The sequence below is a fragment of the Mycteria americana genome, chromosome 2 (genome assembly GCF_035582795.1).
Source record: "Mycteria americana isolate JAX WOST 10 ecotype Jacksonville Zoo and Gardens chromosome 2, USCA_MyAme_1.0, whole genome shotgun sequence".
Classification (NCBI taxonomy): domain Eukaryota; kingdom Metazoa; phylum Chordata; class Aves; order Ciconiiformes; family Ciconiidae; genus Mycteria; species Mycteria americana.
Window position 1 is genome coordinate 10,301,568 of NC_134366.1, and position 16,863 is coordinate 10,318,430.

General features: G+C 38.5%; 1 protein-coding gene across 1 annotated transcript; it reads left to right on the top strand.

The window, feature by feature from the left end:
• Positions 1-890: 890 nt before the first annotated feature.
• RNF32 (ring finger protein 32) lies at positions 891-16,562 on the top strand. Its single transcript, XM_075495416.1, is given in 11 exon segments — positions 891-914; positions 1,443-1,457; positions 1,460-1,715; positions 6,447-6,589; positions 8,303-8,335; positions 8,784-8,932; positions 9,128-9,236; positions 15,736-15,789; positions 15,791-15,901; positions 16,324-16,384; positions 16,387-16,562. Coding segments are annotated over 11 exon segments (1,131 nt in total).
• Positions 16,563-16,863: the final 301 nt, after the last annotated feature.

Here is a 16,863-nt window from a genome sequence, read left to right on the forward strand (position 1 = left end):
GAGACGAGGTCTGTGAGGTAAAAAAGGTACGAGAGGTAAAGAAGAGCAACGAGACAACGGGCAGGGGGCTAGTGCAAGGCCAGGAGCAGGGTCAGCAGTGCCGTGAGGTGGCCCGGCCGCGTGGCCGGACTGGCAGGGTGCGACGCCCTCCTCCCGCCCGGGGACGGGGCTGCTCCGTGTGAGGGGCTGGGGCGGTGACAGTGCTGCCACTCTGGTCACCCAGAGGTGGAAGGCGGACTCGAGCCGTAACTCCGGGAGCGCACGGTTGGCTGTGGTAGCAGGAGGAACAACTAGACACTGAAACAGAACAGCGTTGTAAGCAGTGGCTCCGGTTTGCCGCAGCCACCTTTAAAGGGTGTTGCCTCACCCTCTGCCAGTCTCCGCTACCGCGCCACGCCATAGGTTTTCCTGCTCTACTGATGAGATGGTTGAGATTGCAGCGGAGCAGCTTCAGCCCCAAAGGGGTTGCTAACATCGTCCTTCCTCTATGTATCACAGGCTTCCTTGCCTACAATAAACTAATCTGGCAGAACAGTTCAATGGGGTTTATTGCTGTGGCCATATTTTTTCCTTGGTTCAGCTTGAAATTTGTGATTACCGCCATTCATTTTGAAGCTATTCTGTGTACGTTATGGGCAATCCACTGGGGGTGAGATGAGGCTGACAGGAGAGGGGCACAGTTGGAGGTTTATGGATCCAGAGTTAATTTCTGTGCCTGGAATACATGTTAAGCAGTCTCCCGTGGTAGGCCTAGGAGAAAACGAGTGAAATGGTAGGTTTCTCTTCTGCTATCAATGAGGCCGTTTCTGCTGAGAAATATTATTCAAGTTTCTTGTACATGTCTGTTTGTAGAGCCACACGACTCTTGTAAAATTAGCTAGAGATTATCAATGGACCATGATGATTTTTACAAGGTACGATTTCACATCTTTTAAAATAAGGCAGAAGGGTGGGGAGAAATGGAGGAATAGATAGATAAGCCCATTCCCTGTATAAAAATAATATATTCTTGTTTATATGCAGTGTTCTGGAAGGCAAGGTTAGCCTTTGGGATTGTTTTTAATTATATTAAAGTAAAAATGTGTTTGGGCATGCCAAAATTTTATAGTCCATAATGAGTTTATTGCATATAATAATTATGGGCTCAGTAATTAAAACTTAAAAATTACTGCTATTTTATTTAATATAAATGATAAATCAAAGATTTCATTTGACTTTTTATAAGTTAAAACTAGGATGTGTCAGAAACATCAATCTTAAATTTCATATTATGGTAATTGTATGTTAGGCTTCAAGTACAGGAGTTGCATGTGTATAAAAGCCTTTGACAATTCAAAAATATTGGCTAAGAGCAGAATTTCTTTTAATTTAGTATAATATATATGTTTTAAAATCATTTATAACAATAATTATTCAAGGTTGTGGGTTTTTTTTCTTTCTAGGGCCGCTCCTCCAAACCAGAGAGACGATAGCAGTTTCTGCAGTTGCTTTACAGGATCATATAATACAGAGTCATGAGCTCCAGGATCTTTCATTAGCAGATCCTTTTACATCAAGGACAAGGAATACCAAGAACATTTACAAACCCATGAACAAAGAAATGGTCAGAGCAGTAGTAGATACTGGACTAAGAAAAAAGAGTACTCGGCACAAAAACAAGGAAGATGCAGAAAAGGAGTATGTTCTTGATCCCAGTCCTGCACAGCTAACATTAGGTAAACCATTATATTCTGATTTGTGCATTTTTGTTTTTATTTAAAATAAACTAAAATTAGGAAGCTAAGCTTTCTGTTCAATAAAATAATTTAATGTTAAACAGCGTAAGTTCTTGTTTTAAAATTTGTCAAAATTCAGCAGTTTAGGCCATCAGGTAAACAATGGAATTGCCATCAGTGGCTTGAATGTGTCTTTTCATATCTGAAATGTATTAAAAATATTATTCTTGTGACAAGTAAAAATGAAGAAGCTAGTGCACCTTGATGAAGAAGAATTCTTCATTAAGAGGTGGGAAGTCTTTTACACTTTTTTTACTATGTTTTGTATATTCACTGTCATAACTTTCTTTACCTTATATTGTCAAGCAAACATCAGTGATTTTGATATTGTATTTATTTGAGGGAATGTTTTAGTATTAAGATTTTTTTTAAGTCTATTTGAAATGGTTTGGTTTATTCCTTATTCAGTAAAAAGACATTTACTAGTGCTGCATTAAACGTATTCTTTGTTAATATATACCCACCTTTACTCAAAGTTAAAAAGGTTTGTTTTTACAGTGGTCCTGGGGCTAAACCCGGGAAGAATTAACACCTGTAGTTAAATACCTTTTTCAAATTTAGAAGCAAACATGCAACAAGATAAAAGTCACAGATGTGAGGGCTTGGAATGATGCCTGGTGAGAAAACACACTTTTAAATAGTATGATAATAATACAGTTGTACAGGAGCAACAGACAATATTGCTTAAATAAACAAAGCCAGGGAGCATATTAACAGACCAGGAGTCCAAATGGGCTTCCCACCTATCAGTTTCAGTCTTGTATTTCCCTTTTCTAAAGGGTTCTACGGTATTCTTGCCATGAACGTCTTCTTGTCGCCATCCTTTTGGTTGTCTTGATTATGCATTTCTTAAAGGACCTTCCGGCTCCACAGTTTGCAGCTTTAAGCATAATAAACTTTCATCATCATTAATAATTGTTTTATTTATTCTTTTTCATAGAAATGCCCCTAGGCCTCTCTGAAGATCATGTTGCCTTTGCTATAGTAACTGTCACAGTAGTCCCAGCTCTAAAGAGAACCATGTAAATCAATGAGGCTCCATACAAGCACAGGCATCTGCCTTTTGGAATCAGCTGAAGGTTAAGAGGGTAACTTAAGATAATACACAACAAGTGAGTGTAACAAGTGATAGGACAAAGGTAGTAAGACAAGCTGATTATTACTATGTTTACATGGTTATAGTTCTAAAGATGGGAGGGTTTTTTCTTTGGTTCGTTTTGAAGAGGAATTTGAAAGAAGAGAGGATAGTGGTGGGGGGGGAAATAGCAGAGAGGTACTGGGGTTAACGCAAATATAAATAATGAGTGATTATGGAAGCTAAAGGTTGTGGTGAAAAAATGCAGCCCAAGTGTGAGCATGTTCTCTGCAATTATAAGAAAGACAAAGTATTTTCTCTTTAAATCATAGCATTGACTGAAACATCCCCTATGAATGCTTGTGCAAGTGATTCGAAAGAATGTGCTGAAAGATTTTTGAAAATTGCAATTGTTTCTGGGTTTTGCTTATTAGTATTTTCACCTATAGTCTCTCATTATTTTGAAATGCTTGTGTCAAGCTTTCTCTTCTTAATAAGAATTGTGTGGCTTAAACCTTACAGCTGTGAAACAACTTTGAAAACGTAGTTTAATGCCCCTTTTTCATCTTGAGTTTGTGAGTAGTCAAACAAAATCTCACAGGCCTCTATCATTAAATTTTTCTCAACAGGGACTTGAGTCCTAAAATCAAATAATAATAGTTTAAAGGTTAACGTATGTAATCACGTTGCTAATGTTCATTTTAGGATAAATAACTCACTTTGTTTTAAATGGGTGTGTCAGTAAATGGGTTGGGCTTGTAAACTTGATGCATGAGGATGAAAACTCTTGGATTGTCTTGAGCTGTGATAAATGGAGGCTTTCGTTGCTTGTATTTATTCAAAGTGCTGCTTTGAGAATATCTTCACAGAGCCTTTTGGTTCAACCACATATCCCTTCTTGTGTGTCCTGCTGCCAGTTTTCCTTCAACTATGTTGTATAAAAGCTTTCCTTCTAAACACCTGTATAACCTGTCCCTCACAAATATCCCATCTGGTTTATATTATTTAGAAGTTAGGTTTTGCCGCCAATCTCTTCCTATTTGGCAGCTTTAATCATCCATTTCTGAAAGTTTTAAATAAGCATTTTTTCTTACCCTGGGGGTATACAAAAGGCTTTCCACAAAGCCATCTCATTGTCTTCCTTAAAACAGTCTCTGACCACAGTGCTTGAAGAAAATCAAGGGTAGGCATTTTTTGTGTTGTGATACTGTCTTTCATGCTGTGACTGGCTTGCTATCTTGTTCACTCCTTGTGCATCCAGATTTTCTTGTCATAAAGACCATGGCTTGTGTATATTGGACTATCAAAACGGGATCTTGTTTCCTTACTCATTCACTGATACTCCTAGGTATTACTGTCAGATGAAACTTGATACATGTTTTTACTGAAACTTTTATCATGTATTTTATAATTTGATTCTTCTTTTGTAGCAGAAACACTGTTCTATGCAATATATGCTCTTCACGGGTTTGAATGGTCAAGAGGGAAAGCACTTGTAGTTAAGAAAACTTCCTTGTCACTCAGCTACCAACTTCAGCAATTCATGCGTAAGCTTTAAGCAAAATACATGTTCTGAACTAGTTTTTAGACTCTAGCAAGTTTGCAGGATCTTTCATGTTTCTCTTAAAGCTCATATTATTTTTCACCATCAAGAGCACCAGATAAAAGCATTTTACTGCACCAAAAATTGATAGATAATGCTATTTTATGTTAATATAGTGTATATTTTACATTCTGAAATTACGATGCCGTAAATACATACGTATGTGCTTTGCTGCCTGACACGGAGTGGTTTGAATTCTAGCCCATAGCCTGCAGGCAGAGCTGTGAGCTCCTGCACGTGTGGAGGTCCTGTATTTGTGTCTGGGTATTGAGTTGTCCAGGAACTGAAACAGTGTGCCTCTCAGACAATTCATATATGACCACCGATGTCATCCACGGCATTCATGGATGCAAATTTTCTTTTGATACTTAGGTTTACGTGCATTGCTTACCTTTGACTTGGTACCTTTACAAGGGTAACAAAAGTAACAAGGTGGGGTATATGTGAACCAAACCATATGTAGAGAAAACACTTTCCACGTAGTTCCAAAAGTGTAAACTGACCCAGCTTGAAATCTCAAAGCCATCCTGTTGTTCTAAGATATGGTATCGAATTGATTTACGTTTGAAGGGTGTCATGAGCTCACAAGGAAGTAGGTTAGGCAGATAGTTCAACTAGAGGGAAGAAAGTATTCCTTATGATTCCTTTATTACCTCACAAAAGTTCTTCAAAAAGATCAAAAGACAGTTTTGTGCAAATTTTAAATGATTAACGATATACATCTGTAGATGGATGAGCTCAGGAGCAGAATTTTTGTCTCAAAAATTAACAAATCCTATCCTAGAATAATCAGATACTTGAGCAAGTGGATCACCAAAACCCCATTCTTTGGTTTGTTAGGATTCCTTTTCTCTTCACAACTACCTAGTTTGGATACACAGTCTGTCTGATGGGGTTTTGAAAGCTTATACAGAACAAAAAAGTGCTGCTTATTAATGTCTGACTTATGCAAAGATTTTGGTATGAATGAAAGAGTTGACCCTTTCCTTCCCATTTAGAGCTAAAACTCTCATCTAGGTGCCATCAGCTTGCATTCTAACTATTGCATGTTCCTCTTCCATTCTGGTTTTAGCAAATACCGTTGAGGCCTCATCATGGACTCATGTTATTGGCTTATTACACATACCTTGGACATTCCTTCGTTGACTTTGGTCAGTCCACACCAGCTGCTTGTTCTGGTCTCCAAAGATGACAAAGATCTATTCTTTGCTGTACCTACTAGCATCTTTTTTTACTACTGAGATACTGACACTAGACTTTATCTGTCATTTGTGGGGTTGGGGGGGAATACTGTAAGTATTTTCACTGATTCCTTCTTTGAGAAGGTGGAGATTTCACGTGGACATGCAGCAAGGAGATTTCACGTGGACATGCAGCAAGGCACCTCACAGTTGTCATTTGAGATCGACAAGCTCAGCTATCACAGTGACGCTGTCACTGGTATCTTGTAACCATCTCTCTGTTTCTTTGTGCTCTTTATTTCTCTTGCATCCATCACAGTCTCATTACACTTCAGCATTTTGAACCAGCAACAGTTTTTTATTATACCACTTTTTTCATTTTTATTTTTGAGAATACAAAAATGTAACGTTGAGGAAACCTTCACAAATGAATTCTAACAGACATTTTGTTTGTACAAACAAAATTACATTATCATGCATTGTTACATTGTCTAGTTAATAGTCTCCCTCATAATGGCTGTGGAAAGATATCAAAGTAAATTCAAATTACTCAGCAACTAAAGGTTTACATTTCTAAAATTTCCTGTATAAATCCTGTATGTAAAAGAGGTTCTGGCAATTACTGAATAGCTAACTAACAGTAAGAAGTATGTTGCCTACCAGTGGTTTGTCTGATGATAGATTTATATGAAGTATCTGTATAAAGTATTTTTAAATAAGTGCATCATCGATGAATTTCACATGAGGAAGATCCATTGTCTGCATCTGCCAATGGGTTTTGTTCAGTGATTTGTTGTTGTTATTGTCTACAGCTCAGAAACTAGGCCTAGCTGAGCCTCCTTCCTTGCCATTAACTGGTGAAGAATGAGTAAAAATAAGGCAGAGATCCATGCAGCATCGAGATGCCATACAGCCTTGTGCAATATGCAGGGAAGAATTTGCACTTCAACCTCAGGTACGTGTATAATTGTGTGAACTACACCATTGTATTTAAAAAATTTTTTCCAGAGTTACTGCTAAAAATCATTAGCTAGAGGAAGAAAGGAAAGAAATGAAAGATTCTACTTTAAGACACCATTTAGCATTTAATAGCTGGACCCAACCATCAGTGGCCAACTCTGAAAGCATTTTGGACATGACATGGTAGAGAAATGTTGGTAGTGTTTGTTCACTTCTGAATTTATGACAGCAGAGGAGAAGGTAATCAGCCTTTTTATCTGTTCTTGCAAAGCAGGTATAGGCTATTTTTTGCTTCATTTAAACTCCTGTTAGATACGATCCTAGCCTTCATTCATCAGAATGGTAAATATTCACTAATTATACAATTTAAGGTATATTTTGTTTTCTCACAAGTTTTGTTAATTGCAGTTTAGTACAATAGCTATTTCTATTTGGAAAATGGAGGTAGGTGTACTCTTAATACCAGTCAGTCACTTCCTTAGGTTGTCTGAAGAAATGCTTGCATTTTACCTTGATGGCTTTATTCAATGCATGTGTGTAGCATAAGCATAAATACATCATGCTTTATGAGATTCTCGCATCTATCATCTTGCAAATATGAAGCAAAAGGGACAAGTGACTGATTGAAGAGGAGTGCTGCTTCAGAGAGGTGATGATGGTAATTAGAAGAATTTTCCCAACTGCTTGCAAGTTTCTTTCCACAGTGCTTTTTAGGGTGGTTTCTTTCTGCCTGTTCCCTTTTTTAATTTTTCTTGAAGACTTTTACAGCCAAGTCTGCCATGTGAATCAAGATCTTTTAATAACCTTAGATACAGGGCTTTTGCTTCCTTTTACAGCAACATTAACTGAAGGTGTACCATTGTCCACAGACAGGTGGGATGGATCTGGCAAAAGACCATTCTGCCAGTTTCTGGCTACCCTGAAAGTCTAAAGCTTGACAAGAGAGAGCAAAAGACAGCACTCATTAAAAAGGTTACTTTAGATTTGGCACAAAAAGGGAAATGCCTCTGGAATTCTTTTTGTCCTCAGTGTTTCGTTAGCTTTCCTCCCTCAAGGGAAAAAAGCCACTGTATCTGAAAGCTTTCCCTTCAGCTGGCTGCTAGCCATTAATCCTTTTGTGTTTGCCAGCTCAATAGTGCACACTACTTGTTCTGGTTTTCACTCCTTTCCCAGTTTTTCCTTCCTCTAAGAGCCAACTGCCTTTTTTGTCCAACTCTGTATCTTTTGTCAGGGTGGAGATCATCAGCATTTGGTGGGAATTTAGGTCAGATAAAGGTGAAGTTTTCTTGTAGCCTGTGAACATGCTTTCTCTTTTGTTTTTTTGTATGTGTGAAATGCTGCATTTGATGTATATCACTTCTTGAAATTTAACGTCTCTGTGGGGAAAAGGGAAAAAAATTAATCAGCTTTCATTTTAAGTACTTGTTTTATAATCTTTTCCTCCAGTCAGTAGCAGTTGGCATTTCTTGCTTTCTGCTACTCCATGTGTTGTTAACACAAAATTCACATACTGGTTTAAGATGTAATATATTAAGTAATTTCTATAGAAGACTGATTTTATTTTCACGGAAAGACTGCAGTAGTAACCGATGACCTTTCAGGCAGTCTGAATTTTTCTTGTCAGCATTTTTTACTTTTCAGCTTTTAGAATGGTTTAAAGTCAGGTTTGGTTTATTTGGGTTGTTTTTTTTTTTCCTTTGAAAAACAGGTGCTGCTTTCATGTTCCCATGTATTCCATAAAGTGGGTACATTTTTGTATAACTATTCAAGCACATAATACATGAGTATTTTAATTAAACTAATTAAGTTAATATCCTAATGAATTAAATGTAATCACCTTGAAAAGTAATTTGATTCCAGATTTTTATAGTAAGAAATATAATTTAAGGCAGTTTTATGATGAAGCACTTTATTCCATTTTATTACCTTTTCTAAAACCATATGGGAAAACATAGTTTGTAACTGAGCTACACATTTGTATACTAAGTGGGAATAGTTGAATTCATGAAATTTCATGTGAATATATGGAGATTTACAAAATTCTCTTAACACTTTAATTATAAAAATATGCATCTTGTAGAGTGTTCATGGATTGATGAATAAACTGTTTTTACATTCTGTAATCTATCCCGTTTCATCTGTTCCAATGATATGAAATATATTGTAAGTAGTTGCAATTATTCTTTCAGGCATGCCTGAAAGCCTTTGAAAAATTTACAGGTAAGAAGTCTTGTCCTATGTGTAGAAAAGAGCAGCATCAGACCAGAGTGATACATGATGGGGCACGCTTGTTTAAAATAAAGTGCGCTATTAGATAAGCCTTACTTCTGCTACAGGTGTTATCACTGGACAATATTTATTTCTAAATAATGTTCCAAATGTGTTAAAACTTTAATATAATAAGAAACGAGACAGAATGAATGCACTACAAAAGTTAAAGTTTTAAAAAAATGCATAAAATGATTGTTTCATATAAATAGTAAAATTATATAAATATGAGTTTCCTCTTCTTGAGCAAAATTGTGTCTCACAGAATTCAAGCTTCCTGGAAGGGATATATTGTTAGAAAATGGTATAAAAACTTGAGAAAAACAGTGCCTCCTAAAGATAGCAAATTAAGAAAGCAATTCTTTGAGAAAAAGGTACGTTGCATTTGCTGCTTTGGTCTGTTTATTTGGTCTGATTCAGCTCCCTTAAATCAAAACTCCTGAATATCAGCTCTCTACCTCTTCATTTATTCCTTCTCATTCATATCAAACAGGCAGCACTGGAGGCACTCAGTTGTTTTGTTAGTCTCTTCATTCCATCCTCTTTACAATGGAGAAGTAAGGAAAATAATTTAAATATTTAATTTTAAGGGCTTTTTGTGGGGCTCTGTATTTCCCTTCTCTTTTTGATAAAGCACAGTAATCTGTTTTCCTATAGAACTATATGAAGGGGGTATAGCAAGGGGAGAAACGAATAAATCCATAAACAATGATAACTTCTTTTCACTGTCATTGTTCCCTCACTGGACACCGAACTGGATAGTTCCACTCCATAGCTTTGCCCTTCTCTAACTTCTGCTCGGATGCAAGTCAGACTGTAATAAATGAGGGTCCTGACCCCGTACAAATGAGGCCAAATCAGGTGCAAGCATTTTGCAATGACCCTGCTTGTCTTTAAGCACGCAGCTGCTGCAGAGTCCCTGTGCAATCCTCAAGTCCTCCTTTGCCAACTTCCGATCTTCCCCCAGTTTAGTAAGGGCCAGTCCAGCTCAGCTTTTCAGTAACAAAAACGGCTCTGACACATCCTCAGCAATTACCGAACCGTCCCTCAGGGAGCCAGAGAAGCCATCTTCCTGTCCAGATTACCAAACACCCTGGTTAACAGAGATTAACAAAGCCACACAAGACAGCCATTTAAATGTAGCTACTGTGTGCAACGAGGAAAATACTCTTACCCAAGTTGCAAGCTAAATCAGTGGTAGGTTTAAACCAATACTTAAATTGGTTGTTTGGTTTTGGTTTTTTTTTTTTTTTTTTTTAAATCACTTCTTTAGTTAAAGAGAAGAGTGCTTGGAGAAAAAGGCTAGAGAGAAGAATGCTTGCAGAAAAAGGCTTCTTACTGGCTGTCATTATTTCTCACGCTTACTTGGTTGTATCCTGTTGGAGGAGAGCTTTGGAGGCAAAGACCCTCTCTTGCACTGTTATGCATGTATGTATGATGGGGAGGTTGGTACCCTAGAGGTGATCTTGCAGACTCTTGCAACAAAACTGGTACAAAACTGGTACCACTGTTCTGCTTGTGTGGTAACAGTGGCAGGGGAGAGGAAATACTGCTCTCAGCCTTAATACAGAGACAACTTGCTGGTTGTTATGCTGCCTTTGTAATCAATACAAAGTCTTTCCCCATAACAGAGGAAAGGGATATGGAGGTAACTGAAGAAAGCTAATGTTACACTTGAAAGTGCTCAAGCACTTAAGTTTGGAAAAAGTGAATCCTTCGGTGGGTTGTGACTGTCCTCAAGACTCTGACTGTGGGCTCAAGATACCATGCTTAGCTACAAACAAGGTCTCAGTAAAGGGAAGTTGAAGGCGGCTTCTAATGATGCCAAAAGCTGCAGCTGAGCATCATTTGTTAATGTTTCTCTCACTGAACTTCAGCTGTCTACAGTAGCTGTCTCCCAAGCTACCCACAATGGGCTAGCTTTTAGGGCCTCTATCTTAGATAGCTATTTTAGGGGAAAACCAGACTGATAAACTGCCCACATTTCATCAGCTGATTATAAGCCATGGGAAAGTCTCCATGTAACATAGTTTCCATATATAGCCCACAGCATTAGGAAATTACTCTCCTATGGAACACTTCAGGATTTTGCAGGGAACAAAATGGGCACTACTTTTTCACCACCTATTAAGAATAAATTTATAAAGTCTTCTCATATGGATTAGCCAGGTTTAAATGAATTCAGTACCAATTATGAGTAAAGGAGATAGATACACTTTTTTTTCTTAGTGGCTTTCAAGTGGGAATTGTAGATGAGTTTTCCTGCCGTTCACTCTTATACTTTTAAGTGTTGGTTAATGAAAACACTAAAGAAAATTTTCACAAGGAGCTATCCATTTCCAGATGCTAAAAAGCTTTTCTAAACTTGTGCTGTGCTTTTAAAATGTCACTCCCTAAACATTAGCATAATCAAAGGGCATCACAACTGGAAAAAAAAAATCACATTTTTAATATCCCTGCTTCCTCTGGAAGGATCACAAAGGTTAAATGTCAAGATTCATACTCTTAAATAAATATCACAAAATAAAAAACAAGGTCTGAAGTATTAGTACTAGGAAGGACCCATATTACTTGTTTCAGGGTGCTACGGTAGCCCTTATTACACCTATCATTAAAATTTTTAATAATCTAGATCAAAGGAGATAAGAAAGGTCACTGAAACCAAAGTAGACTACTTTTTAGCACTACTATGCACAGAAAGCAGGGTGTTGCTTCAGCATGTTAGGTAGTGAATTTCTTTGATCCTACCTATAAATGTCACTTCTGTATGTCATTTAGTTGTGGTATAGTCTTTTATTGGTGCAGTTAAATCTTTTCAAATGCATTACATTATCTCCAGCTTTGCTAAAAATCTTGCCATTGTTAGGAAGCGAGGTAAGTCATTGTGAAATGATGTAGTGGACTTCAGTTTCTTCCTCCCCCCTCCACATGATTTCTCCCAACGATTTTAATTTAAATCTCACCAAACAGTATAATGGTCCTGGAATTTGTTTAGTCGTTTGACTTCCTTTATCACATGGAGATGGTAAACATTCTGTTGCTAACTTGAAGTGGCTCCAAGCAGCAAAACTAGGAGGATATTAAACCAGTAAAAGCTTATCAACTGATTCATTGATATGCTGTAAATTCCAACCTTTTCATTTTACTTTTGAGGGTTGCCATAAGTCAACACATTAGTAAGCAATTTGCTGACACTGGATCACTTAAAAAGGCTTCCCTGTGGACAAAGTTCACCTCGGTGCTTTGTTTCAGCGTTTTATTTTATCATGGTCTTGTGCTGCTGTACAGATGACTGATGTAGTTTTGCATACTGATAGTATTTCAAATACTCGGTTTTTGCCGTTCGATTCAAGTTTTAAGAAGTCACAGACATAAAATGTAGAGGTATGGTGTTTTCAGAAATAAACTCAATCAGTTTCAGTTCTGGGGAAAAAAGGTTATTCAGTATTATGCATTAAAACACAGCAGGATTTAGTATTTAAATCCTAGAACACGTTAACAGTAACAAATTATACAAAATGCTTATTTCCTTTCACATTGATAGTTCACACCAATTTGCCGGTTAGCAAAAATTTGGGATTAAATTTCAGCGACACTTTTTTTTCTTCCCAACCTTAGACTTTATTTGCTGATTGATGGATATGGGTTGGGTCAGGTCATACTGCAGAAAATACAGGAGTAGCTCAAAGCAGATAGTATCTTAGCAGCAGGGGAATTTAATAGATCACTGTCTCAGGAAGGAGAAGAGTTTTCCTCTATTTTTAGAGTTTCTGCTCAAGGAGGCTCGTGAGAGGACTTTCAGGATCGCTTAGTGAAATGGGGAAGGGAAACACAAGTGCAAGCTCAGGGAAAAATGGAGGGCTTCTCCCTGCTGAAGGAAAAAGGAACAGGCAGCCCGGGCCCAGACAGAAAGAGGGCACTGCTTGCTTAATGCAACCCCAGCCCCGCTCTGCCTGCCGCTTTCAGCTCTCCTTGTGGGTTAGTTTTCCTCAGCACCCGTCTAGTCACAGTATAGTTCACAAAGACAGGCCAGGTCCTGGAACTGGCCACATACTGTCTGTGTTGCTCTCGCGTGCACAGAAATAGACGCTGAATAAGGGCAGAGTCAAAACGCGGTTCCTTTTCCTCCAATTTTGGGTCCCGAGAGGCTATTAGAAAGCATCGTCATGGCTGCTCTAGCTTTCTTTTACATCCCCCTAGCTTGCTTATGAAAATAGTTCAGGTCTGTTCAAGTTTGATACCAATATAAATGAAGACCAAGCATAAATCAGGACCAAAACTGTTTTCAACTGGATCAACCTTTACTTGATGTTGAACAGAAACCATGAATGATGTAAGGTTGTAGGTGTAATCTTACCCTGTTCTTCCTCAAGTCAGATTTTAAAATGAAATCAGTAAGAGCAGTTAAAATTGCAATGTGGAGTAGGTTCCGTTCTAGAACCTAGGTAACAACAGTTCAGATAAAACTTACTAGGACTGTTGTTGCTTAATTAAATACATAATCACATTAAAATATTAAAGACAACCTGATTAGAGTGTAGTGCGTTAGTATTTCATGTCTCATTGAGGAAGCCCGCAGTGTCATCGTTTGGGATTGTTTAGCAACCACGAAGTGTAAATATTGAAGGAGGCCTGTGGTGGGATTCTTGTTTGTTTGGGTTTTGTTTTACACGTACCACTGAAGGTCCGCATGCATGTTTGCGTAGGATAGAATCAGATTTTTTTTCTTTCTTGTCAGTGAACAGTCATGAGGGGAGCACAAGATTACCCATCTGCTCTTTGCTAGATACAGAATTCTCCCCCAGAGTACAGAAGGGGCTGCTGCTTTTCCTATCGCATTGTGATTTAAATATGTACACTATACAAGGGGTCTCGGGGGGATGTTTTTTAATTCTTTTTTTCTTTTAAGTGAGGTTGATACATCAGCATTAACTAACAAGGTAACTAAATCTGATTTGTGCTGACAAATGGATACATCTTTTCAATATCTACAATACTATATCTACTAATCTATAAATACTACAAGAGGGACACTGAGGTGCTAGAGTGTGTCCAGAGAAGGGCAACGAAGCTGGTGAAGGGTCTGGAGCACAAGGCTGATGGGGACCTGGGGTTGTTTAGCCTGGAGAAAAGGAGGCTGAGGGGAGACCTTATTGCTCTGGGGTGGGGTCGGTCTCTTCTCCCAGGTACCAAGTGATAGGACAAGAAGAAACAGCCTCAAGTTGCACCAGGGGAGGTTTAGACTGGATATTAGGAAATTTTTCTTCACTGAAAGGGTTATCAAGCCTTGGAACAGGCTGCCCAGGGAAGTGATTGAGTCGCCATCCCTGGAGGTATTTAAAGGACGTTTGGCTGAGGTGCTTAGGGACGTGGTGTAGTGGTGGTCGTGGTAGTGTTAGGTTTACGGTTGGACTCGATGATCTTAAAGGTCACGATTCTGTGATTCTGTAATATACTGTTGCATTAGGATCATTTGGAAATACACTGTCATAATAGGTCTCAGCAGCGAATCAGACCATAAAAGAAAAAGAATACACAGGACCAAATCTAACATCAAGAAGCAAACAACTTGCCTTACGTGATGGTTTTCACCATTTCCCTTGCCTGGACACTTCTAATGTTTGTCTCTAAACTCTTTATTGAGAAACATTATGGGTTTCACTGGAAGACACTTTCATACTTGCATGTTATATGGACATAATTTAAAAAAAAAAAATTAACTGATGAGTTTTTTCATAGTTTTAGAAGGAAATTTAGGAAATTCAAAGTCTAAATGGAATCTTAGAATGTTAAGTGAGTTTTTCAGATAGATTTTTGTGGGGTTTTTGTGGGAAATGGCTCCTGATTCCTTTGGGCCTAGAAAAGTTCAGTTTGAATATTCTGCTACATGCGTTAGCCATTGTAAGGGAGCACATGTCCTGGTAGAGAAAAGCTACCAAAAAAAAAAAAAGAGTGCCATGAAACAACAGGAAGGTGCTCAGGTACCAACAGGCTGTCTGACCTTGACAACAACCCTTCTGCCACCTCACCTCCCGCTTCCCATCCATCCTCCCAGAGAAGATGGCTCCCTGTTTTCCTATCACGTTTTCACTCACAGGAAATGCATGGAGAGAAAGGCTCACATTGCACTGCCATGGTACAGGTGTTGAAATGTTCCTTAGAACTGCTGAAAGCATTTGCCATCGGAGTCACAAAAGGCAAGTCTAAGACTTGTGTGACTCCCCGCAGAACCTTCAGCTGCTGTGGTAGCAGCGAGAGAAAGTGGCCACAGTGAGCTGGCCTTGCACTCAAGGAGATGATTATGCTTAAGAAAAGCATTCATTGCTTTTAGATACTTATTTTGCTGAGCACTGATAGGAGCATGTTCAGATATGATGACCAGATCGCTTAGGCCTATGCGCAATATGCAGGAACATATGTAAGGTCATGAAAGTCCATATCAAGGACAACACCTAAGATGCCTCTTCCCTCACTGGTTATCATGCCTTTAACTAACCCTACACATGCACTGGCTTCCCATCAAATAACCACTGCTCAGCCAAGTTCTATACTCCCTTTCTCTAACGCAGCTGTACCCTCTGTGCTGCACCCTCTGTGCTGCACCCCTATGGGTTACAAATAGTACAGCTATCTTGGGAAAGTTCAGTGATGAAAATCCTGTGTTTTCTCTGCAGGATAACAGTCCATCAGTGGAGTCTGGGGACCTGATGCTGTTAACCTCTAAATCAGCACTGGACACCAGCTGCAAACTGGAACAAGATTCCACAGATCATGCAACTAATCAGGCCCACTTGTCCAACCGCTCACAATTCATCCATGTATGAACTACCTGTAAGTAACTCCAAAGCTAACAGCAGTCAATTTTCTTTTCAGGTTCAACAGATCAGCAATCGACTGTTGAGTTCTTACATCATCAACCTAGATGAATTTTTTTTCTGAGATAGATTCTTCTATAGCTGCAAGTCGAGATGTGTTTCAGCAGCTGGAAGGAAAAGAAATATTAATAAGTGAAACTGACTGGGAGAAGGTCCAGATGCAGGTTGGTTGGGTGGGGTTTTTGTCGTTGTTGTTTTGTTTGTTTGGGGTTTTTTTAAGTGTTTTGCATTTATATTTGCATTTATGCAAATATAATAAATATAATAAATGCATATATATATTTGCTCTTTTGAGGCATGGCAGTCTTTCCAGCACAATTGAGTGTTTTCTGTTTTCTTAAATTTTGGTCCATCTGTTCCAAATCAGGAATATTAAAAGGTTTTTACAGTTCAGAGGTTTACCTCAGCAGCATCTCTCTTCTACTCAAAGAGCCCGAAGAGACTGTAGACAAAATGTAGAATCAAAGTGTTAATAGTTTCTCAAAATATATTACAGTCATAACATTTGAATATTTGCATTAGCATATTGCTGATTTATTTACCTCCCGTTGTTTCACTACAGGTTGGTTGGTTTGTTTTTACTCAGGCATTTCGGCAAGAGATATTTGACTGTCCCATCTGTATCATGCCACTCAGTCCTACAGTTCAGCTGCCTGTCTCTTTTCTGGTAACAGCAATCAGTTTTCACGAGAGACTGTTCTGCTTTCTTGTTCACATTTCTTTCATCATACCTGTCTTCAAGCATTTGAAGAGATTTCCTTGGGAGAATGACATATTTGTCCTTTATGTCACTCATATTATCAAAAGAAAATCCTCAAAGGTTGATACATACAGCTCATAATGAACTACCTCGTAGATCGTAGCTGATAACACATGTACTTCTAACTTCGGAGCCTTTTCAGAGCCAGATCTTCCAAGAACAAATGATTTTGTATGGACAATGGTACTCGCCTTGTATTTAGAGAAATGAAAGTTAGAAGGGTGCTGTTGCTTGCCTTTTATACTCAGTTTCACCTTTGGTCTTCCAGCATTTTTGTTCTTCCTCTGTCACTCCCACCTTCCTCCATTTTCATTTCCCTTTCCCAAAGATGAGCCACAGTTGTTTCGGGCATTGTGTTCATTCAGC